Source organism: Dendrobates tinctorius, unplaced genomic scaffold, assembly GCF_039654945.1.
Source record: "Dendrobates tinctorius isolate UK_male_01 unplaced genomic scaffold, ASM3965494v1 ptg000086l, whole genome shotgun sequence".
Taxonomy (NCBI): Eukaryota; Metazoa; Chordata; class Amphibia; order Anura; family Dendrobatidae; genus Dendrobates; species Dendrobates tinctorius.
Genome location: NW_027361754.1, coordinates 33,652,500 through 33,678,691, shown reverse-complemented (window position 1 = coordinate 33,678,691; position 26,192 = coordinate 33,652,500). Strand labels below are relative to the sequence as shown.

The window sequence follows — 26,192 nt, the reverse complement described above, 5'->3', positions numbered from 1 at the left end:
CACCCTGTAAACCCCTCCTGACCCCAGACATAAACTTACCCTCATCCAGCACCATGACAACCAGCACAGCAGAGTCCTGCATACAGGAAGGCCCCTGATCATGTGACCCTGACTCCTCCCCTCCTGTGACCTCATCACAGGTCCTGTGCGCACAGAGTAGCCATCGCATCAGGTCAATTGCAGCCTGGCAGCCAATCAAAGCATGGAGCTGCACAGCCAATGAGCGGCTGCAGCTCCGCGATCGGGCCCCTAAGCACTCCGGGCCCTGTCACAACTGCGACCGTGGTAGTCACGCCCCTGAGCAGGTGAAAAGAGTAATCCCAAACAGAGAAGTATACATGTGCTTCCAAAGATGGCTACTGCAATCTGATAATGAAGAAGAAGGAAGGAGCAAGGGCTAACATCATCAACTACAGGAGAGAAGAAGGGACAAACTTCAGAGAGCAGAGCTTCTCCCTAGCAACAGCAAAATGAAATGCATAACATAGAAAATACATAACAAGTTGTCCCATTCATGGGACATAACAATAGTAAAAAGTAAAAATATAGATTATTATGTGTACTGCAAAGTAAAAGAAGTATAAACAAAATGCACATTAATAAAAAGACTTAATGTTGTATTGCTTACTAGACGTTTTTTGCTTCTGATACTACAACGCTGTGCTGGGAAGAGAGGGAAGTTAAAGGGGTTGTCCGGGCTTTTCACATAATCTCAGTACATATCTGGGCTGCAGAATTCTGACAAGAAGTAATTTACTTTCTGTCACTAGTTTGCACGGTTTTCTAGATATTCTGAACAGAACGTCCAAGGGGAGGTGTTATGTAATTGAAATGAGAACTAGTCATAACCACCTACTCTACTCCAAACATGCCCTCTATAGCAACAACCCCACTCTCCATAGCTACAGGCCCTCCCCGTCCACATGAAGAAGCCCTCATCACACGGTAACAAATCCTCCCCCTCTAGCAGCCTCACTGCAGAGAGCAGGACCACCCAGCTGCTCCTCCCCCAGACACACACTGAACAGTGATCTATGGAAAGTGAAACTAGTGAGGAGGGAAAATCATCCTGTATTCTGGGACAGGCTGCTCCCATCAGTATTTATGTCATTAGAGACACAGTGCTCACACATACACTGCACCAAATCTGCTGCTGTGTGAAGACATCAGTGACACCGAGCTGTCTCATTCACACAGCAGAGGCTTTGTCACACAACAGATTACAACAGTGACTGCCATCACCTGTGCAGGTTAGAAGCTGCTGACCCCCATCACTGGCCATCACACAGTCTGTTCTCACTGCTGCCAGCAGCCTGGGACAGTGAGGGAAGGAATTACTGATAATGAGTAACATCTTTTAATCATGGAGTGGCCCAGAATACAGGGAAAGTGTGTCTGGGAAAGGAGCGGCTGGGTGGTCCTGCTCGCTGCAGTGAGGCTGCTAGAGGGGCCGGATTTGTTACTGTGTCATGAGGGCTTCTTCATGTGGACGGGGAGGGCCTGTAGCTATAGAGGGCATGTTTGGAGTAGAATAGGAGGTTATGACTAGTTCTCATTTCAATGCCATAACACACCCCGCTTGGACGTTCTGTTCAGAATATCTAGAAAACTGTGCAAACTAGTGACAGAAAGTAAATTACTTATTGTCATAATTCTGCAGCCCAGATATGTACTGAGATTATGTGAAAAGCCCGGACAACCCCTTTAAGGAATGGTGAGCGGTAGCTAGCTTAAATTGGTATTCTCTTTCTTGAAAAACCAGTTGCAGACTTGATATTCTGTCCAAGACGGTTTCTTACATTCCGAAATGTGATAGCTGCAGCTAATCAGTGGCCGCGGCAGCTGTCACGAGACAACCCCTCGGAATGTTGATGCCACAAGACTGAAAGGAGCCCTGGTCTCATTGAGAATGACATATAATGTTTAAGATTTAATAAGCAATTTCAGGGTCTGATAGAGGGGTTGTAAACGTGGGTAGATCTGATGTAGGCAAAGGTGGGTCTGGTAGAGGGGCTGAAGATGGGGTGGGTCTGGTAAAGGGGATGTTGATGGGAAGGATCTGTTAGAGGGGCTGTTGACAGAGATGATGGGTTTGGTAGAGGAGATGTTGACAGGGGTAGATCTGGAGGAGGGGATGTTGAATTGGGTGGGCCTGGAAGAGGGCTTTTGACCGGGGTTGGTCTGATAGAGGTGCTCTAGACATGGGTGGGTCTGGTGTAGGGGCTATAGTCAGGGGTGGATGTTGTAGAGGGGCTATAGAGAGGGGTAGGTCTGGTAGAGGGGATATAGACAGGGGATGGTCTGGTAGAGGTTCTGTAGAGAGTCATGGATCTGTAGACAGCTGTGTCTGGTAGAGGGGCTGTAGACAGGAGAAGGTCTGGTAGAGGGGTTGTACACAGAGGTGGGTCTGGCTAATCAGTTTGGCGTGTGCTGAAGAGTGGGAAACAAGGAAAAAAAATTGCATAGGGAGCTTCAAACACCGCTATTCATCCTGCTCCCATGCATATTTGAATCTCACCATTGCCCTCTCTCAAAAATTGGCAAAGATATTACTGTCACATAGACGCCTTCAATCTTTGGGCCTCAGCCTACTACCTCCATTATGCCATGAATTTTTTTTATTAAATTGCTTCGTTATGATTTCCTATTTCTCACAATGACTGTACATTTTTTTTCATATTTCACTTTGCAGACAAGGATGTCGTTCTGGACACATTGTGGCACTGAAATGTTCAGGTGAGTTGTAAATTTTACCAAAGTTTAACATCACTATAAATGCAAAAAGTCTGCAAGCAGAGTCATCCCTTAAACCCTTAACGACCTATGACGTGTATATCCATCATAGGTTGCCTCCCCCTCTTTGATCTGTGCTCTGGAAATGAGCCTGCACCTTTTCTGACACATGACAGCTGATCTGATCAGCTGTCATGTGCCCCTAACAGCCGCGGGTGGAATCGTGATCCACTAGTGGCTGTTATATAGTTAAATGCCGTTGACAATGTCTGACAGCTGCATTTAACTCGCAGAAACCGGAGGCGTGACTTAGCTCCTCCCATCGGTGCCCCGTCACATGATTGCGGGGTGCTGATGGGTTCAACATAACAATCCAGGGTCTGCAGGAGATACCTATGGTTGTCATTGCCAAACTGCTATGAACGCTGCCCGGTGGTCGGCGCTCATAGCAGATGAGCATTTTTGTTGCACATAGCAGGGCTGCAGCGCTGCTATGTGTGCCACAAGCGAGCAGAAGATCGCAGCTTCTTGTCTCCTAGCTTTACTCTTTACCTTTGCAGAATGCGGATCTCGTTCCAAATCTTCTCGAATAATTGGAGGACATGATGTAAGCTTGGGTCGTTGGCCATGGCTAGTCAGTCTATATCTACACAACAAACATGTCTGTGGTGGCGCCATCATAGCGCAGCAATGGATAATAACCGCAGCACACTGTGTGCACAAGTAGGTCTTGATACGGTTTAAACTGGACATACGAAGAAATGTAGAAAAAGCCAGCTCACCGTTTAGGAGAAGGTGCCCGGAACTCAGTCCTGATGAGACGCGATCACATGAAAAATCCAAGAAATGTTCCAGCTCCATAAAGTATAAAAATATATTGCTTTATTCCATATGTCTTAAAAACATGGACAGATTCTCGGACATCACACAGCACATGAGGACAAGCGACGAGTTCCGACCGCAACTGCGATCTTTGTCAAAGCTGACAAAGACGGCAGTTGCGGTCAAAACGCGTCGCTTGTCCTCATGTGCTGTGTGATGTCAGAGAAGCTGTCCATGTTTTTAAGACATATGGAATAAAGCAATATATTTTTATACTTTATCGAGCTGGAACATTTCTTGGATATAAACTGGACGTACACTAGAGATTTTTGAATGGCTGAAAAGTCAATTTAAACTATTTTTTGCCAACCTTCCTCAGGGATCAGGGATGACAGCTGGTAGGTGACAGCAGGAATGTTTGAGCAATCTGTCGGAAAATCGATCTGTCATTTTGAGTTTTTCTGGTTGTTGCTCGGTGCTCTACTTTGCAAGTCATTCATGATCCCATTCTATCAGTGGAAACCAATAAAAACTCAAGGATTAAGACAGAGATCAATCAGTGATTTGTAGTTTTATTTCTAAGCATTTTCTTCCATGACAAAACCCCTGACAGACCAAACTTAGAAACTGTTCTTCTGAAATCCCTACCACATAGACTATATTAGACCCAACATAGATTAGAGGACCCAACCTGTCAACTGATCGAAAATAGGTCCAAATAGGAACATAACTGCTCATTTTTATTTCTTTCTATTTTCCAGCTCTCATTTTCTCATTTAATTAATCTACAGAGATATCAGGTACAGGTTGGAAACACATCCTGCCTCCATTGCACTGAGTTACTTCTAATATCATCTCATTATGGGAAGAATTAGTTTATAAACGTTCCCAGAATAAATCTGTTGTGCTTTACATTGACATCAAGGACAGAGAGGAGATAAAACATGAGATTGTGATGCTCTGTTGGAATATGTCTGTTCAATATGTGTCTATAAGTGGCCACCCGGTGATAGTGGTGGAAATTACTATTGATAAGGGGATTGCTAGTATGAGGTACGTAAGAAACTTGAGTTGAAAAGGTAAAGTGGTCATTAGCAATGGGGTAATTCTTTCGCAGGACAATCCATGGCTGGTTAAAGGGATTCCTACCTGCCGGAATGTCTGGATAAGGCTAGTTTCACACTAGCGTTTATTCGATGCAGCGCACGGCGCCGCTAAGACCCGCCCCCTGCCGGCTCCCTGCCCGCCCCATCCGGTCATCGCCGCCTACTATCGCACATGGACGCTTGCGATCTGCACTCCCTATCTTTAGCATAGGGTGTGCAGATCATGCGCTAGTAGGATTTTGGCATGCGCTGTGCACTTTTGAAGGTGCGCCGTGCGCGCCGAAATGCGACATGCTGCGTTTGGCGCGCACGGGCGCACCTTCAAAAGTGTGCAGCGCACGCCAAAATCCTACTAGCGCATGATCTGCGCACCCTATGCTAAAGATAGGGTGCGCAGATCGCAAGCATCCATGTGCGATAGTAGGCGGCGATGACCGGATGGGGCAGGCAGGGAGCCGGCAGGGGGAGGGGCTTAGTGGCACCATGCGCTGCGTCGAATAAACGCTAGTGTGAAACTAGCCTTAGCCGGACATTATTGTTGTAGAGTGGCATTCAGCTCCTGTGACATGGCAATAAGTAGGTGGTATATTTTTAAATCTCAAACAATATCAGCACAGCTTGTTTATGCAATTATATCAAGCCCCACCCATGAGGTTTAATGCAAATATATATTAAGTCCCACCCACAAGGATCAATCACCTTGAAGAAGGTGTAAATGACAAGGTGAATAATGATTTTTTTATTATGTTTCATGTGTTATTGATGAGTGATCCTATTAGTTACAGGTCTCCTTCGCTGTCCAGCTGGTCTGTCCTTTCGGGCATTGTCAGTCATTCCCCTGTAAGACAATACACATCTTCTTCAGCAGTGGAGAAAATCATTTATCATCAAAAGTATGATGACAGGAGCCATGATTATGACATTGCACTGATGAAATTAGAGAAACCTTTAAATTATTCAGGTTGGTTATCTAATATATAAAGCTCAATGTGGGTGTGTATGTATGTATGTATGTATGCCCGGGATTGGCATCTGCACCGTCACAGCTACAGCCACAAAATTTGGCACAGTCACACGTCTGGACCCCGAGAGCGTCATAGGCTATGTTGTGAGGCAAAATTAGGATTAGATACACAGTTCAGCAGTCAGTATCATACAGGATAGGATTAGATAAGCAGCTCAGCACACAGTATCACACAGAATAGTATTAGATACACGGCTCAGCAAACAGTATCACACAGGAGAGGATTAGACACATGGCTCAGCAGGCAGTATCACACAGGATAGGATTAGATACACAGCTCAGCAGCCAGCATCACACAGGATAGGATTAGGTACACAGCTCAGCAGTCAGTATCACACAGGATAGGATTAGATACACAGCTCAGCAGTCAGTATCACACAGGATAGGATTAGATACACAGCTCAGCAGTCAGTATCACACAGGATAGGAATAGATACACGGCTCAGCAGTCAGTATCACACAGGATAGGATTAGATACATGGCTCAGCAGTCAGTATCACACAGGATAGGATTAGACACATGGCTCAGCAGTCAGTATCACACAGGATAGGAATAGTTACACAGCTCAGCAGTCAGTATCAAACAAGATAGGAATAGATACACAGCTCAGCAGTCAGTATCACACAGGATAGGAATAGATACACAGCTCAGCAGACAGTATCACACAGGAGAGGATTAGATACACAGCTCAGCAGTCAGTATCACACAGAATAGTATTAGATACACAGCTTAGCAGTCAGTATCACACAGAATAGTATTAGATACACGGCTCAGCAGACAGTATCACACAGAATAGGATTAGATACACGGCTCAGCAGACAGTAGCACACAGGATAGGATTAGATACACGGCTCAGCAGACAGCATCACACAGGATAGGATTAGATACGCAGCTCAACACACAGTATCACACAGAATAGTATTAGATACACGGCTCAGTAGACATTATCACACAGAATAGGATTAGATACACGGCTCAGCAGACAGTATCACACAGAATAGGATTAGATACACGGCTCAGCAGTCAGTATCACACAGGATAGGATTAGATACATGGCTCAGCAGACATTATCACACAGGATAGGATTAGATACACGGCTCAGCAGTCAGTATCACACAGGAGAGGATTAGATACGCGGCTCAGCAGACAGTATCACACAGGATAGGATTAGATACACGACTCAGCAGACAGTATCACACAGGATAGGATTAGATACACGGCTCAGCAGACAGTATCACACAGGATAGGATTAGTTACACGGCTCAGCAGGCAGTATCACACAGGATAGGATTAGATACACAGCTCAGCAGTCAGTATCACACAGGATAGGAATAGATACACGGCTCAGCAGGCAGCATCACACAGGATAGGATTAGGTACACAGCTCAGCAGTCAGTATCACACAGGATAGGATTAGATACACAGCTCAGCAGTCAGTATCACACAGGATAGGAATAGATACACAGCTCAGCAGTCAGTATCACACAGGATAGGATTAGATACATGGCTCAGCAGACAGCATCACACAGGATAGGATTAGACACACGGCTCAGCAGTCAGTATCACACAGGATAGGAATAGATACACAGCTCAGCAGACAGTATCACACAGGATAGGAATAGTTACACAGCTCAGCAGACAGTATCACACAGGATAGGATTAGATACACAGCTCAGCAGTCAGTATCACACAGAATAGTATTAGATACACAGCTCAGCAGTCAGTATCACACAGGATAGGATTAGATACACAGCTCAGCAGTCAGTATCACACAGGATAGGATTAGATATGCAGCTCAGCACACAGTATCACACAGAATAGTATTAGATACAAGGCTCAGCAGACAGTATCACACAGAATAGGATTAGATACACGGCTCAGCAGACAGTAGCACACAGAATAGGATTAGATACACGGCTCAGCAGACAGCATCACACAGGATAGGATTAGATACGCAGCTCAGCACACAGTATCACACAGAATAGTATTAGATACACGGCTCAGTAGACAGTATCACACAGAATAGGATTAGATACACGGCTCAGCAATCAGTATCATACAGTATAGGATTAGATACACGGCTCAGCAGACATTATCACACAGGATAGGATTAGATACACGGCTCAGCAGTCAGTATCACACAGAATAGGATTAGATACATGGCTCAGCAGACATTATCACACAGGATAGGATTAGATACACGGCTCAGCAGTCAGTATGATACAGGAGAGGATTAGATACGCGGCTCAGCAGACAGTATCACAGGATAGGATTAGATACATGGCTCAGAAGACATTATCACACAGGATAGGATTAGATACACGGCTCAGCAGACAGTATCACACAGGAGAGGATTACATACGCAGCTCAGCACACAGTATCACACAGAATAGTATTAGATACACGGCTCAGCAGACAGTATCACACAGAATAGTATTAGATACACAGGTCAGCAGACAGTATCACACAGGATAGGGTTATATACACAGCTCAGCAGTCAGTATCACACAGGATAGGATTAGATACACGGCTCAGCAGTCAGTATCACACAGGATAGGGTTGGATACACAGCTCAGCAGTCAGTATCACACAGGATAGGGTTATATACACAGCTCAGCAGTCAGTATCACACAGGATAGGGTTGGATACACAGCTCAGCACACAGTATCACACAGGATAGGATTAGATGCACAGCTCAGCAGTCAGTATCACACAGAATAGTATTAGATACACGGCTCAGCAGACAGTATCACACAGAATAGGATTAGATACATGACTCAGCAGTCAGTATCACACAGGATAGGATTAGATACACGGCTCAGCAGTCAGTATCACACAGGATAGGATTAGATACAGGGCTCAGCAGTCAGTATCACACAGGATAGGGTTAGATGCACGGTTTTTATGTGCAATATAATCATTATAATTTGTTATAACTAACCACAGTTGGTTACTATGCCCAGGCAACGCCGGGCTCTTCAGCTAGTTTATTATATTACTATGTCGTATAGGCTTAGCAATTATTAATTGGACTGAAGAAGGGCACAGCCATTTTGTTCTTGTCTGCTTGCTTGGGTCACCATGGGGGGTGTATGTAAGGGGGTCACATACCATATAATTGACGTATATGATCCAGTGTTCCACTTTCAAAGTAGACATCCATAGCACAATCGAGAAATGCCTGCAGGCAATGTTTTTTTTCATGTGGCACTGGGACCAGTCTGGTGCAATAAAAGATATGCCATACCTTTGGGAACCATCCCATAAACATTACTGGGACAAATTCTACCACTGATTTTCCTCGCTATCATGAGATGGCTATATGAATGGAACCCAAGCTTTAGTTGGCATATAATACAAAGCAATTCCGTACTTTTGAAGAGGATGTCCAGAACCCAAAGTATTTACAAATAAATGCTCCAAAATAGCAAAAATTGAAAAACTAACTTCCACTTGAATTTTTGCCAGGTGCCTCATCAGCCTCTGTTTATGAGGCTTCTCCAATGTTGTACTGTGTTGACATGACATGTGACTGCAAACAGTATACATTAATAAACATATCCTTAGACCTGATGAAACAGGTGTGTTTACTCCAAAAGTCCATATAATATCAGCATAGCTGCATAATCTTAATATTAACATGAGAATCTAAATGTAATCAGTCTCTATCCACCTAGCCTGATGCTGCAGCTTGTAGTGAGCGATGTGAGATCTCAGCAGCAGCTTGGAGGAGTGACAGTGAAACACTGTCAGTCAGACTAGGTGGGGCGGAGAATCAACAGGGAGGAGGGACATTGAGGAGTCATTAATCAGGGTTTGTGAGAGATTTCATAAAAGTAGGGAGGATGGACACTGAAAAGCTGTCAATTCCAATTGGTAGGTGCAGATGCAGAAGCAGGGAGAGAAGACAATGAGGAGCTGTCAATCAGGCTACTTTGGTGGAGATTCTGCAGCAACAGAGAGGAGGCACAGTGAGACACTGTCAATCAGGCTAGGTAGGCAAAGAATCAATAGGGAGGAGGGACACTGTTAGTTGGGTGGAGATTTAGTAGCATCAGGGAGGAGGAACAGTGAGACACTGGCAGTCAGGCTAGGTGGGAAAAAATCAGCATGGAAGAGGGACATTGAGGAATCGACAATCAGGCTTTGTGCATGGAGATTTAATAGAAATAGGCAGGATGGACATGAAGTGCTCTCACTTCAGCATGGTGCCATAGATTCAGCTTCAGGGAGGAAGCATAATGTTAACCAAGCTTGTCGGGTGGAGATTCAGCATCAACAGGGAGGAGGGACAGTGAGATGCTGTCAGTCAGGCAAGGTGGGATGAGATTGAGAATAAACTTTCCAGAACGATAATACAGCCATTCTGACTTGGATTCTCAAAGTAAATACATAAGTATTACAAGGTCGAAAATATCATTTTTTTTAATCCTTAATGACCTATTAAGAACTTTGCTAAAATCCTACCATAATTAGGAAACCCTGTTAGCGTAGCACAATATCTATAGCCAATAATGGAAATATCATATTGCTCCAGTATCTCAAGGTGCAGTAAGTATGTAAAGTCTTTGCCTTCATTGTTCAGTTGTTTTTTTTATGGATCTGTCAATGATGTCAATGTGGGAACGTCTATGTCCTAGTTGAAGTAGATTGGTTTCCCGATCCCCTCCTAATCCTATAAGCCTGTGAGGCAGCAGAGCACACGGCTTGGAATTAAATCTGTTATAATAACAGGCTGGACATCGCAAATAAATGAAAATAACACATTGATTACCATATTATACGCCCTGTATTACGCCCTATTTTACTCTAATTGTTAAATATCTCCTTGCTTTAATTTTTGCATAATTCAGCTGGAAATCTTGATCGTTCCTGGCCGGGAATATGGCTGCGGAAAGGTTTTATGTGTTTCCGAGCTCTTTGTACTTTTATATTGTAGATGATGTTGTGCGCTGTGCACATTGTATCCTTTTTTCGTCAATCGTTGCTGTTTCTAACCCCTGTTGCATATCACGTTTTTAATTTGATGAACATGATTTCTTTTAGATAGCGTTCGTCCTGTGTGTCTCCCGCAATATGAGCAAGATTTCCCTGCGGGCTCCGAGTGCTGGGTCTCCGGCTGGGGACATACAAATCCTGACAACAGTGAGTATTACCCTTATGTTTGCTTCTTTTTTTTTACTTCAGCTGGGGAAAACTACAATAAAAGTGTGAAAATAAAATAACCAAAGACTATAATAAAACTTCACCAGAATATATTTCCCTTGCAATGTATACTTTATTTTTTTTTATCCTATCACATTTTGCCTTACGAGGTTACATACATCCTTAGTATCAATTTTTATTAGCACAATGCATTTGACGTAAAAAGTAAAATAAGTTGAAAATTGCTTTGATTCAAAATATCCTATTGTCTTACAGCTCCCATGCAGAACTCTGTGTCTCCATGGTTACAGACTACAAATAAACAATGTGTAGTCAGATACAGCACCTTTGAAAAAAAAATAATAATAGAAGAGCAGATTTTAGTATCTAGACATTTTATATTCACTTCTGGCAGCGCTCATGGACTGTGTATATAAGCCCCGGAACATGACAGATGCAGCGAATCCTACTGCTGACATGACCACTCAGCAGTGATGATGACAGTAGTACAACACGTGACCGGCTGCAGTGGTCACATGCAAAGGCGCTCAGCTGTTTCTTTCAGTCCCCATTATACATTATCATAGTGGTGTTCCCAGTGATTAGACTCATGGAAGGCAAATGCATCAGGCCCCGCCACATTTACCTCCGAGAGCTTTTTGAATCCCCATCATACATCCACAGACATAATATGGAGTCGCTCCTCTGCAAATATAATGGCTCCCGCTCTTCTAGGAAAGATTTCTATGAGATTTTGGAGATTGTGGGAATTTTTATCCCTTCATCCAGAAGAGCATTTGTGGGGTCAGATCCTGATGTTGGGGGGAGGCTAGGCTCACAATCTCCATTATGGGTGTTGGATGGGGCTGAGGTCCGGGCTCGTTGCTGCCGCTCATGTTCTCCCCTTCATGTCTGTATGGACCTTGTTCACTAGGCTCAGTCATGGGGAACAGAAAAGAGACAGACACAGAGAGGGATATGTAAGATGCAGAGAAAGAGACAGAAACCCAGAGAGAGACAGTCTGTCTCTCTCTGGGTATCTGTCTCTCTCTGTCTGTTTCTCTCTCTCTTTCTCTGTCGGTCTCTTTTTCTCTGTGTCTTTCTCTGTCTGTCTCTCTTTCTCTGTCGGTACCTGTCTGTCTCTTTCTCTCTGTGTGTCTTTCTCTCTGTCTATCTCTCGTTCTTTTTCTGTCGGTACCTGTCTGTCTCTTTCTCTCTGTGTCTTTCTCTCTGTCTATCTCTCTTTCTTTCTCTGTCGGTACCTGTCTGTCTCTTTCTCTCTGTGTGTCTTTCTCTCTGTCTATCTCTCTTTCTCTGTCGGCACCTGTCTGTCTCTTTCTCTCTGTCTGTCTCTTTCTTTCTTTGTCGGTACCCGTCTGTCTCTTTCTCTCTGTCTGTCTCTCTTTCTTTCTCTGTCGGTACCTGTCTGTCTCTTTCTCTCTGTCTGTCTCTCTTTCTTTCTCTGTCGGTACCTGTCTGTCTCTTTCTCTCTTTCTTTCTCTCTCTGTGTCTTTCTCTCTGTCTATCTTTCTTTCTCTGTCGGTACCTGTCTGTCTCTTTCTTTCTCTGTCGGTACCTGTCTGTCTCTTTCTCTCTGTCTCTCTTTCTTTCTCTGTCGGTACCTGTCTGTCTCTTTCTCTCTGTGTGTGTTTCTCTCTGTCTCTCTTTCTTTCTCTGTCGGTACCTGTCTGTCTCTTTCTCTCTGTGTGTGTTTCTCGCTGTCTCTCTTTCTTTCTCTGTCGGTACCTGTCTGTCTCTTTCTCTCTGTGTGTCTTTCTCTCTGTCTATCTCTCTTTCTTTCTCTGTCGGTACCTGTCTGTCTCTTTCTCTCTCTCTTTCTCTGTCGGTACCTGTCTGTCTCTTTCTCTCTTTCTTTCTGTCGGTACCTGTCTGTCTCTTTCTCTCTTTCTTTCTCTGTCGGTACCTGTCTATCTCTTTCTCTCTGTGTGTCTTTCTCTCTGTCTATCTCTTTCTCTCTTTCTTTCTCTGTCGGTACCTGTCTGTCTCTTTCTCTCTTTCTTTCTCTGTCGGTACCTGTCTGTCTCTTTCTCTCTTTCTTTCTCTGTCGGTACCCGTCTGTCTCTTTCTCTCTGTCTCTCTCTTTCTTTCTCTGTCGGTACCTGTCTGTCTCTTTCTCTCTGTGTCTTTCTCTCTGTCTGTCTCTCTTTCTTTCTCTGTCGGTACCTGTCTGTCTCTTTCTCTCTCTGTGTGTCTGTCTCTCTCTGTGCGTCTTTCTCTCTGTGTCTGTATTTGTCTGAGTTTGTGTCTCTCTGTGTCTGTCTCTGTCTTTCTTTTTCCTTCTCTATGATGAGGAACATGCTTGTGCTTGGGGCGGCCTGCGGTCAGGTCTCTTCTTGGTTACCCTGGCTTAGAGCAGGAAGATAAGACTCTGCCTACAGTACCGCCTCGGAGCACGAGCATATCATTAACTAAAAACTTCTAACACTGATTACTTAGTTATTTTCGTATTTTGTTTTCTTAGCAATATCCTGCTGACAGGTTCTCTTTAAATAGCGACAATTTGAGGAGTTTATAATTCTTAATGTAATAAATACACAGTACTATGGGTTATCAGGAAGAGACCCAGCACGTTTCTTCCTAGCACTGTATGCACACTGACTATTGTACTGAGAGCACATTCATTATGGGTAACGTATAGCGGCATAGATGGATGGTCCAACTGTGACCTTTATCGATTTTATGAATGGAATGAGTCCTTCCCAGGTACGTGCGATAATTAAAGCTCTCCATGTCCGATACATGTTATACGGTTCTGAGGTCCGACAACTTGACATCGTCAATCCTATCAAGATTGAGAACTCCCTAGATGGAAAAATAAACGTCCGGTAACTGGAGGAAGAACGGAGACCTAAGAAACGATATCAAGTATGTAGTAGCCGAGTAATCTGCAATGATGGATGATAACTTTCTGCAAGGATCGTTATTTCTAATGCCTGCAGCCTATAAAATGAGCTGCCGGCCTCATCCACACGTCGGGATGTAAACACAAGTGTGTGCTATGTACAGCGCTCCTATTAGGTTGGTGCTATATAAATAACAAAAAATGGATAACAATAAGAACAGGTATCTAAAGCACCTCAAACTTCAGGATATTAATATAGGGTGGTACTTAGGGTGGCAAAGTTCCCCAAACTTTAGTCCCCAAATACCTCTAACATTTCATAAGTACATTAATAATGGTCAAGAACAATGCACTCATTAGAATTATATTACCTGACCTATGAAATACTGAAAAAATTATATTTTAAGGGCACTTGATGACTAGATCTAAAGAATATTGATGCATTGTTTTATTTTAAACAGGACCCGTCACTTACCATAAATATGTATTTTTTTAAACTGGTGTAAATGCCGTTGTTCTCACAAATCTGAAGATGCTTTTCTTATGTTCCTGCTCCTCTCCATTCCTCAGGTATGGCCCCTTCATCCCTGTATGTAAACCTAGTATTTTTAGTCAACTAGGTGTGGCTCAAGGAGGACCATTAATGACCACGCCTATTTGGTTTACAAGAACGGATTTAAGTACAGTGAAGAAGAGACCATATCTCTGGAACGGAGAGGCGTTGGAACAAAAGAAAAACAAAACCGGATTCAGGAGAAAAGTGGCATTTATACTGAGTAAAAAACACATATTTAAGTGACTGTTCCTCTTTAAAGGGAACCTGGCATATTGAAAATGCAGTCCAGTCTGCAGGGCGTATATTACAGCACAGAAGCAGCTGAGCAAACCACTATGTAGTTTTATGGGGAAAGATTCTGCATAACTTGCATTTTCTTCCTGATCAAGCATATTAGTCAAGGAGGCGGTCCTAATCAATGAATGACAGGACAGCTATCTCTGCATGCACACTGATACAAGGAATGATGTAAATCACTGATTAGGACTTAAAAACCCAAAATGAGCAAGGATTGAAATTAAAAAAGTAATAACGAATATTTTCCCACAAAACTATGTGATGTACCGCACCTCACCTTACATCACTATTAAGACAGACGGATCACATAATGCGGTCTCTCCACTTTCACCAACGTCACGTTCTGCACCCCTTGGGGATATGTAAGGTCAGCTTGGTACAGTTTTACAGTCGCCCCCTGTCCACATGGGCCCAGGGATGCATGGGGAGTATGAAGATGTGGCCCACACAGACCTTGACAAGGCACCACGCTCGTTCATAATCCCCTTTCACTAGCACCAGTGAAACAGAGCACTGCCGGCCCAGTAAGACTGCCACCAATTCCTCATTAGATATAAGCCCAGTCCGTTAACAGGACTATATCAGACCACAAACCAGCCCTGGTAGCATGGAAAGTTAAACCAAGAAATGGACGTGTGGATTCGTGGATCGAGATAGAAGAGCAGCCCAAGGTTAAATACATATTTAGTCATCTTAAGTACACCTAGACAAAAAAACCATGGTTACACATATACAATGGATCCATATTAGGGCAATTAGAAACAGATAAATTGTAAGCAGTCAAGTGAACCTGTATGAGAGTAAGGATAATATACTAGGGTTATAGTGCAAAATAGCAAGAATGCGCTCAGAAGCCAAGCAGAATATAAATCATAATATTTATTATAAATATGTTTAAAAGGTAGGACATAAAAAAGATGCATGGTGAAGACAGAGAATGGTCAGAGAATAGGAGGCATCACAGCTACACACTGATGACACAAATGGTAAAAAAATGATGCACAGGTACAAAGGAAGCAGATGTGAAAAAATAAATACACAAATGTGTCATAAAAAATGCTCAATAGTAAACTGGTGAGTAGGCACTCAAAAAGCCAGGGGGAATCAGCACATAAATATTAAGAGGTGGTAGGATATCCTAAATAAATTCTGTGCAGCCACATCCTAGGGAGGCGGTTTTGACACCAGCAGATAATGCACAGCATGGGCCCCGCCATAAGACCAAACACAGCTTTACATTCTGGTTTCTACTAGCTGTTTTATGTATTTCCATATCAATGGGTGCTAGAACGGGTCGAGACCCAGGCGGGCATTTGCCATATTCTGGGGATCTCGGAACTATACACAACTCCTTATGGAATTATGTTTCTGGAATGTTTTTGAAGGTGTCTGCAGCTTCAGAGGGACGCTATATTGCAAGCAAGCCTTTTTCCTGCTCTGACCTGGTCAAGGTGTGAGACCTGTTACTTGCAACCTTTATGGCTTGCCCCCCCCCTGCTGAACTAGGTGCTAGGTTTCTCTTTGAGGCTTTGAGAATGTGGGCTTCCTGTCAGTGCTGGACAAAGGAAGGGGTTTTATGATCCCAGGACAAATAAGATACAAATGATTGGTATGAAATTATATCTCCAATAGTCTTCACACTATATATCAGTTTGCTATGCTCTTTCTGTTCTCATGCGGTCTACAGCCTTGACTACATTTTCCAAGTGATAACGTCAGTTAAAATTAATATAATTTGGGCTAAAAAGAATTTTTGCAATAGATATTCTACAAAACGTTTGTGTAATTTAGTTTCTATATCCTCTATGTATCACAGCCCATAGCAAAGTGCAGACAAGTCAAACATTTATCTCTTCTCCTGAATCATCCTCTGATTTATATCCTCAAAGTTTAACTTTCAAATCCGCTTATATGGCCGTCCAGCAGAACTAGAGTAACAGATAAGGATTAAAGACCCATTTTCAGTCTCCTACAGTGGGTACAGAAAGTATTCAGACAACTTTAAATTTTTCACTCTTTGTTTCATTGCAGCCATTTGGTAAATTCAAAAAAAGTTAATTTTTTTCTCATTAATGTGCACTCTGCACCCCATCTTGACAGAAAAAAAAACAGAAATGTAGAAATTTTTGCCAATTTATTAAAAAAGAAAAAAGCGAAATATCACATGGTCAGAAGTATTCAGACCCTTTGCTCACACACTCATATTTAAGTCACATGCTGTCCATTTCCTTGTGATCCTCCTTGAGACGGTTCTACTCCTACATTGGAGTCCAGCTGTGTTTAATTAAACTGATAGGACTTGATTTGTAAAGGCACACACCTGTCTATATAAGACCTCACAGCTCACAGTGCATGTCAGACCAAATGAGAATCATGAGGTCAAAGGAACTGGCTAAGGAGCTCAGAGACAGAATTGTGACAAGGCATAGAACTGGCCAAGGTTACAAAAGAATTTCTGCAGTACTCAAGGTTCCTAAGAGCACAGTGTCCTCCATAATCCTTAAATGGAAGAAGCTTGGGACCACTAGAAGTCTTCCTAGATGTGGCCATCCAGCCAAACTGAGCAATCGTGAGAGATGAGTCTTTGTGAGAGAGGTAAAGAACCCCAAAATCACTGTGACTGAGCTCCATAGATGCAGTAGGGAGATGGGAGAAAGTTTCACAAAGTCAACTATCACTGTAGCCCTCCACTAGTCGGGCATTTATGGCAGAGTGGCCCGGCAGAAGCCTCTACTCCGTGGAAGACATATGAAAGTCCACGTAGAATTTGCTAAAAAAATCACATGAAGGACTCCTAGACTATAAGTAATAAGATTCTCTGGTCTGATAAGACGAAGATAGACCTTTTTGGTGATAATTCTAAGCGGTATGTGTGGAGAAAACCAAGCACTGCTCATCACCTGCCCAATACAATCCCAACAGTGAAACATGGTGGTGGCAGCATCATGCTATGGGGGTGTTTTTCAGCTGCAGGGACAGGATGACTGGTTGCAATTGAAGTAAACATGAATGCAGCCAAAAACAGAGATATTCTGGATGAAAACCTCTTCCAGAGTGCTTTGGACCTCAGACTTGGCTGAAGGTTCACCTTCCAACAAGACAATGACCCCCAGCACACAGCTAAAATAACAAAGGAGTGGCTTCAGAACAACTCTGTGACCATTCTTGACTGGCCCAGCCAGAGCTCTGACCTAAACCCAATTGAGCATCTCTGGAGAGACCTGAAAATGGCTGTCCACCAACGTTCACCATCCAATCTGATGGAACTGGAGAGGTTCTGCTAGGAAGAATGGCAAAGGATCCCCAAATCCAGGTGTGAAAAACTTGTATCATTCCCAAGAAGACTCATAGCTGTACTAGCTCAGAAGGGTGCTTCTACTCAATACTGAGCAAAGGGTCTGAATACTTATGACCATGTGATATTTCAGTTTTTCTTTTTTAATAAATTTGCAAAAATTTCTGCTGGAAACTGCAGCACAGATTTGTTAACAATGATTTTCATTGCACCCATGTAGTGGGTATTTTGGATAACTAGAGGAGGAAGACCTGTGAAGACTCAGACGTCAAGGTTAGATTTCAGAAAGGCAGATTTTAAGGGATTCAGAAAGAGAATTGGAGGGATCCAATGGCTGGATATCCTTAAAGACAAAAATGTCCAGGAAGGATGGGAAATCTTGAAAAATGAAATTCTCAAAGCACAATTGTTAACAATTCCGAAAAGAGGGAAGAATAGGAAGCATTTTTATAGAAACCAGGATGGATGAACACAGAACTTAAGCACATGCTAAAAAGGAAGAAAAAAATGTTTATAAAATGGAAAGAGGGAGGCATATCTAAAGAAGAATATAATACTGTCTACAGAACCTGCAGGGCACAAATCAGATTAACTAAAGCTGACAATGAATTGAGGCTTGCAAGAGATGTCAAAAGCAATAATAAAGGATTTTGGGGATATGTCAAAAGTAAAAGAAAAGTCAAAGATGCTATAGGATTTTTACAGGATGAAAATTATGAAATGGTAAGACAGGATGTTGAGAAGGCCAAACTTTTAAATTCCTATTTTGCATCTGTTTTCTCTCAGAAAGGAAATGTAACATCAACTGTTCTTCACTGTCCTATTAAGGGAATAGAAGAATCCAGGATATCTATAAACAGAAAGATAGTGAGGAAACACTTAGCTAACCTAAATGAATTCAAGTCTCCAGGTCCAGATGAATAACACCCCAGAGTACTGAAGGAGATTGCAGAAGAAATTTTTGAACCCCTCTCCATAATCTTTGAAAATTCTTGGAGGACAGGAGAAGTCCCAGAAGACTGGAGAAGAGCAAATGTTGTTCCTATCTTCAAACAGGGGAAGAAGGTGGACCCAGGCAACTATAGGCCGGTGAGTCTGACTTCTATACCATGAAAGATCTTTGAACAAATTATTAAACAACATGTATGTCAGTACCTGGATAAGAATGAAGTGATTAAACAGAGTCAGCATGGGTTTGTAACTAATAAGTCATGTCAGACTAACTTAATTTCCTTCTATGATGGAATCACTGATTGGGTGGATCAAGGAAATGCTGTAGATATAGTATATCTTGACTTCAGCAAAGCATTTGACAAAGTATCTCATACAATCCTTATTGAAAAAATGACTAAGTATGGAATGGACAAGGCAACTGTTAGGTGGTTTCATAACTGGCTTAGTGATCGGACCCAAAGAGTAAATGGCTGCACATCCAGTTGGAAGAATGTCTCAAGTGGGGTACCACAGGGCTGTGTCCTGGGCCCTGTATTGTTCAACATCTTTATCAATGATTTAGATGATGGAATTGAGGGTAAACTGATTAAATTTGCTGATGACACAAAGCTAGGAGGGATAGCTAATACTAGAGAAGAGAGAGAGAGAGGATTCAAAAAGATATAAATAAACTGGAGAAGTGGGCAGCAACTAACAGAATGGTTTTTAACAGGGAAAAATGCAAAGTACTACATCTGGGCAATAAAAATGAAAAAAGCATATACAGAATGGGAGGAATAGGGCTAAGCAACAGCACATGTGAAAAAGACTTGGGTATACTAATAGATCACAGACTGAATATGAGTCAACAGTGTGATGCAGCAGCAAAAAGGCAAATGCAATTCAAGGATGTATTAAAAGAAGCATACAGTCTAGATCACGTGAAGTCATTATTTCCCTCTACTCCTCTTTGGTCAGACCTCATCTGGAATTTTGTGTCCAGTTTTGGGCACCACATTTTAAAAAAGACATCAACAAACTGGAGCAAGTTCAGAAAAGAGCGACCAGAATGGTGACCGGTCTGCAAACCCTGTCTTATGAGGAAAGGTTGCAGGATTTGGGAATGTTTAGTTTGCAAAGGAGAAGACTGAGAGGAGACTTAATAGCTGTCTACAAATATCTCAAGGGCTGTCACATTGTAGAAGGATCAACTTTATTCTCATTTGCACAAGGAAAGACTAGAAGCAATGGGATGAAACTGAATGGGAGGAGACACAGATTAGATATTAGAAAAAACTTTTTGACAGTTAGAGTGATCAAATCCTGCTTTGAGCAGGGGGTTGGACCAGATGGCCCAGGAGGTCCATTCAAACTCTATGATTCGATGATTATACTCGTATAAGTAATTTAGCAGGATAAAATGTGCCGACAGACTACCTTTAAATGTCTGAAAACATACACAAAGTAGCAAGTGTATATTAAATAATGTTCCTTTAAGAGAAAACCATGTAAAAACTTTGATAAAATAAGACTTAATCAGTTTGAGAGAAGATTATGTAAGACCCACTCTCTGTTAATTACTGTGTGTTTTCCAAATCTTCGGCTAATTTCCAGGTTGCAGCTCCGCAGTGAACATTGCCGGTCACAGCATGGCGTCTTTTATGTAGTTTTCAAGGTCCAATTAAGCAAAAGTTGGTATTTTGTTATTTTATGTTTGCCGTTATAAAAAGAAGGATATTCACATTTACAGATGAAAAATGGGGAATATGACAATGACTTTTAAAGCCTAAGCATCAGCAGAAGGCCACCCCATCAAGAAGCGGCACCACAAAAAAGCATGTGCATTCAGATTACGCTGCATTTTGCCCCCTGGTGAAAGTGTCAAAATGGTGCGGCCATGTAACGGTGTGGTCTTTTTCACTGCTCTCTTAATTTTGTAGGACCTGAAAAACCAACCTGCCCTACCGTAATGGGCTCCATCATTTGCAGGTGAACGACCATAGTGGCAAAGGGCTGCTGCAGTTATCAGATACAGCGTGGCTGCTGCGTGTGAATGCAGCCTTAGGCCTGTTTCACACAAACGTTTTTTTTTACATCAGCTGCAATGCGCGAAAATGGCGGGACACGGATCCGCAACTGTTTTGAAAGCAACGTGTGCAGAGATAGAGATTGATTTTTACCAGCCGCCAGAACGGGATTTAGGGTTAAATTTCCGACAAGGGCAATGCTTTCGGGCAAGCGCAGAGACAAATGCGGATCCGGCCAGCCTAAAAAACGTTTCAGTGTCCGTCCTGTCATCTCAGCGGACGCCAAAATTTTGGCGGATCCGTAAAAAGACGGATCCAACGGATGACCATCCGTCAAGATCCGCCGATAATGCAAGTCAATGGGAAACTCACGGATCCGCCAAGAAAAATGGCGGATCCATTTTTTTTTTTTGCGAAACGGCGGATTTTGACTGATGGAGACAAACGGATGTGTGAAACAGGCCTTAGGCGTTATCACAGATGCCGGACTGATTTATAAGTATCTCGTCTCTTTAGCTCACATGCCTCAAAGTCTGAAGGAAGCCATGGTTCCTCTCATCAGTACCAAGAAATGCAACAGTTCCTGCATATACGATGGAGATATTACTCCCCGGATGCTTTGTGCTGGATACCTGGATGGAAAAGTTGATGCTTGTCAGGTATGGACTAAATAGTTACTGACAAAAAGCCTGAAACACTTTGAACATCTCCTACTTTTATTGCATTTTCCATTAACCCGTTAGTGACGGAGCCAAATTTTAAAAATCTGACCAGTGTCACTTTATGTGGCAATAACTCTGGAACGCTTTGCCAAAATCCAGTGATTTTGAAACTGTTTTTTTGTGACACATTATACTTTATGATCATGGTAAATTTAGGTTCACATGTTTTGTGTTTATTTATAAAAATATCAGAAATTTGACAAAAATGTAAAAAAAAATTAGCAATTTTCAAACTTTGAATGATTATCCCTTTAATTCAGATAGTCATACCATAGCAAAACTTTAATAAATAATATTTCCCACATGCCTGCTCTACATCAGCACCATTTGCAAAATGTTATTTTATTTTGATAGCATTTTAGGAGGTTGAGACATGTAGCAGTCATTTATCATTTTTTCATGGAAATGTACAAAATAATTTTTTTAGGGACCTCTCCAGGTTTGAAGTGACTTTGGGGGTCGTATATATTGGAAAAATCCCAAAAGTGATAGCATTTTAAAAACAGCACCCCTTGACTTATTGAAAACTGCTGTCAGGCAGTTTATTAACCCTTCAGGTGCTTTTCAGGAATTATTACAAAATGGCATGATAGGAATGAAAAAGTTGATTTTTACCACCTAAATGTTGCTGACTTTTGAACAGGTCAGTGTAGCCGGCAGTCTCTAAGGATGCTATTTACTCATGAATTGCCATGGCAAACATTAGGACCACACAATCATGATCACAGAGTGCCAAATGGGATAATCAGTGAGAAGCCACACTCTTTAAAACATTTATATGATATACGGTAGTCACTATTGACAGCAGCATTTAAGGGGTTAAACAGATATGGACGGTGACAACACTGATCGTGGCTGATGCAGCAAGTTGTCAGCTATAGTGCACAGCTGAGATGCTGGATGGTCACCTGTAGGAGGATGGTATTCTCTTATATCTCAAGTCATTTAAAAGACGTATTGACGGTCATTAAGTGGTTAAACTCAACTAACTACACACTGAAGTTCTCTAGGGGGACTGAGAAATAAATTCAGCCGGTTTTTCAATGTAATTTGCGAGCAGCATGATGTAGGGGCTGAGAGAATGATTGCAGTGATGCGTCACTTACTGGGCTATGTGTTGTGGTCTAAAAAAAAAACCCAATGTTTTATCAGCAGGAGATTATCACTACAAGACTAGTTGTCTTGTGCTGCCTAGTCCTCCAGCTGTGTGCAACCCTGCCCACGCCATTGATTAGAAGCTATCAATACACAAAAAGCTGCCAATCAGTGGTGTGGGCTGGAGTTCAGCTCAGCATTCAAGAGCACTGCTAAATCTGCAGCAGAGAAAACTAACGGCAGCATGCAGACCAGCAAGTGACACATCACTGAAATCAGTAAATATTTACCAACATCTGCTACACCAACAACACATTAAATAGATGGTTTGTATACAATATTTATGTCAATTTAAAAATGTTGCCAATTTTTTGGCCAATAGTAAAAAAAAAAATAAGCGGCATCGTAAAACAAGGGTGTCTGCTCACTTTACGTTCTCTGACTCTAGGGTGACAGCGGTGGACCCTTGGTTTGTCAGATTGATTTTACCTGGCGCCTGGTTGGAGTGGTGAGCTGGGGCATGGGATGTGCCGAACCCAACCGGCCGGGGGTCTACACTAAGATTGCATCCTTCCTAGACTGGATACATAGGAGCATCGAGGTAATATTCTGCCTTCTCTAGGGCGTTCAAACCCTCCAACACCCAACTGACCAACTGGAATTCTACTTCCATTTATTTTAGGAGGACTAGACACAACGTAACCATCTGGACCTCTGGGTAGTGGAACCTGTTGTGATCTCACTCCATCCATGATTTCGAGCGGCTGCATAAGGACGATTCAGATACATGCTTTCTGAAATCCAGTGATATACTATGCAATCCCATCTTGCAGCGCCAGGAGTAAATAGTAAAGGATGGGAAACGTTATAGAAGAGATTCTTTTTCTACTGACGGGAACCTTTGGAGGTGGAAGATCTCTAGGCCTCCAGATACAGTCACGCTCTGTTTTCGACAAGTTTTTACTGACGTGAAGCAACGTCCATAGATAAAGTCAGTTCACATCCATTCTACAAAGATTTGTGCACTGGAGTCTGGTGTAATAAGTATAATTGATAGCTCCAGTAATTACTAATCGTCATACGTTGCGGTTTTTTTTTTCCTTTGCTCTGTCGAATTGAAGTGATATAATAAATCCTATTTAAGTTGCTTCTGGCAGCTCTTTTCCTCGCTGGAGTTTTTGTTTCATGACAGAAAGATATTGGAAGTCCAGAGAAGAACGAGAAGACAAACAAAGCACAAATCTCAACAGGGGACGGGATTTTTGTGGGTTTTACTCATTTTTTTTGTCTCGCTTTCTTGACTTAACTCCCTTCACCCCCAAGCCTGTTTTCACCTTCATGACCAGGCAAAATTTTACAATTCTGACCAGTGTCACTCAATGAGGTAATAACTCTGGATCGCTTCAACGGATCCCGGTGATTCTGAGAATATTTTTTGGGGACACATTGTATTTAACGATAGTGGTAAATTTCTTCTAGATGACTTGCGCTTATCTGTGAAAAAAAAAAAAAACAACCGAAATTTGTTGAAAATTTTGCCATTTTCAAATTTTTTTATTTTTATGCCCTTCAATCAGAGAAATATGTCACACAAAATAGTTAATAAATAACATTGCCCACATGTCTACTTTATATTAGCACAATATTTTGAAACAATTTTTTTTTTTTTTTGCTAGGATGTTATAAGGGTAAAAAGTTGACCAACGATTTCTCATTTTTACAACAAAATTTACAAAACCAGTTTTTTAGGGACCACAACACATTTGAAGTGATTTTTGGGGGGTCTATAAGACAGAAAATACCCAAAAGTAACACCATTCTAAAAGAGTACACCCCTCAAGATGCGCAAAACCACATTCAAGAAGTTTATTAACCCTTAAGGTGCTTCACAGGAATAAATGGAATGTGGAAGGAAAATATGAACATTTTACTTTTTTCACTAAAATTTTAGTTTAGACTCAAATTTCTTTATTTTCACAAGGGAACAAAGAAAACATGCACCCCAAAATGTGTTGTGCCATTTCTCCTGAGCATGCCGATACCCCATATGTGGGGAGGGGGAGGGGAAACCACTGTTTGGGCACATGACAAAGCTTGGAAGGGAAGGAGTGCCATTTGACTTTCCGAATGTAAAATTTGCTAGAATCATTACCGGACGCCATGTTGCATTCGGAGAGCCCCTGATGTGCATAAATTGTGGAAACCGCTCGCAAGTTACACCATTTTGGAAACCAGGGACCTTATGTAAGTGTGTGGTGAGCTCCTTGAACCTCCAGGTGCTTCAAAGAAGTTTATAACATTGTCGTGAAAATTGAAAAAAAAAAAATTCTCACAAAAATGTTTTCTTTGCTCCCCATTTTGTATTTTCACAAGGGTAACAGGAGAAATTGCACTGTACAATTTTTTTTGTATAATTTCTCCCAAGTATGCCAATACCCAACATGTGGAGGAAAACTGTTTGGGCGCACAACAATACAAATATCTCTCTGAGGATCTGTTTATGCCAAGGAAGGTGGTGGTCACAAGGGGGCATTCTCTGCGTCTGGAGGAGAGAAGGTTTTTCCACCAACATAGAAGAGGATTCTTTACTGTTAGAGCAATGAGAATCTGGAATTCCCATATGTGGCTGAAAACTACTTTTGAGGTGCAGTACAAAGGTTAGAAGGAAAGAAGTGCCATACCGGAGTTCATATTTTCCTGGACTGATTTGAAGATGCCAAGTCGCCCCTGAGGTGCCAGAGCAGCAGCCCCCCATAAGTGAACCCATTTTACAAACTACACCTCTCAATAAATTTATCTAGGGGTGCAGTGATCATATTGATACCACAGGTGGGTCACAGAATTTTATACCATTGGGCAGTGAAAAAATTAAATTTTTACCACCAAAATTAAGTTATATCCCACTTTTACATTTTCACACTGGGAAATGAGTAAAAAAAAAAAAAAAAAAAAAAATTCTGCTCAGTGTAGAAATACCCTATATATGGCAAGACTTGGGAGGGACAGAGAGCTATTTGCTTCCTGGAGCACAGATTTTCTAAAAATAGTATGCAAACTCCATATAGAAAACCCCTAAGTGCTAGAAAAGAAGATTTCCTCTTCCAGAATCAAGAAGCAGTGGATGGTGCAGGGTGAAATTTGCAAACTATCGTTGTAGTGTCCAGTACGTTGTAGTGGCCAGTACATGGTAATAACCAGGTATGTTGTGGTGCCCAGCTCATGCTTCTGGAGACACACACCCGTAAGTTAGGCAGGGTCTCATTGCTACAGAAATATCAAACATCTGGATGCTAAATGTGGTTTAGGCACACTGAGGCTCAGAAGGGAGGGATGAAGTTGCATTTGGGAGTGCAGAAATTTTGCAGACTTGTTTTGTGGATTGGGTTGAAGCTGTTACTGGGCACATTTTACATAACGTTTTGGATCACATTTATCCGTCGCTCTATGCTGAGCACTTATTTTGGTGTTTCCATCTAAATCTCTGAGTGACGTGACAGATGAAACACCCGAGGGATCCATTTACTATAATGAGGCAGCAGAGTTACTCTGGGCTTCGTATGGCCTCTGTTCAGTG

At 42.2% G+C, this 26,192-nt stretch overlaps 1 protein-coding gene across 1 annotated transcript in view; it reads left to right on the top strand.

Annotated features, from left to right (window-relative positions):
* TMPRSS5 (transmembrane serine protease 5) overlaps nt 1-23,766 on the top strand; it is a 148,967-nt gene extending 125,201 nt beyond the window's left edge. Inside the window, exons 6-12 of the mRNA XM_073585297.1 lie at nt 2,693-2,736; nt 3,294-3,456; nt 5,441-5,622; nt 10,732-10,830; nt 21,318-21,460; nt 23,067-23,219; nt 23,301-23,766. Of these exons, the coding sequence (XP_073441398.1) occupies nt 2,693-2,736; nt 3,294-3,456; nt 5,441-5,622; nt 10,732-10,830; nt 21,318-21,460; nt 23,067-23,219; nt 23,301-23,309 (793 nt within the window). The 3' untranslated portion in view covers nt 23,310-23,766. The remainder of the gene's footprint in view (nt 1-2,692; nt 2,737-3,293; nt 3,457-5,440; nt 5,623-10,731; nt 10,831-21,317; nt 21,461-23,066; nt 23,220-23,300) is intronic.
* Nucleotides 23,767-26,192: the final 2,426 nt, after the last annotated feature.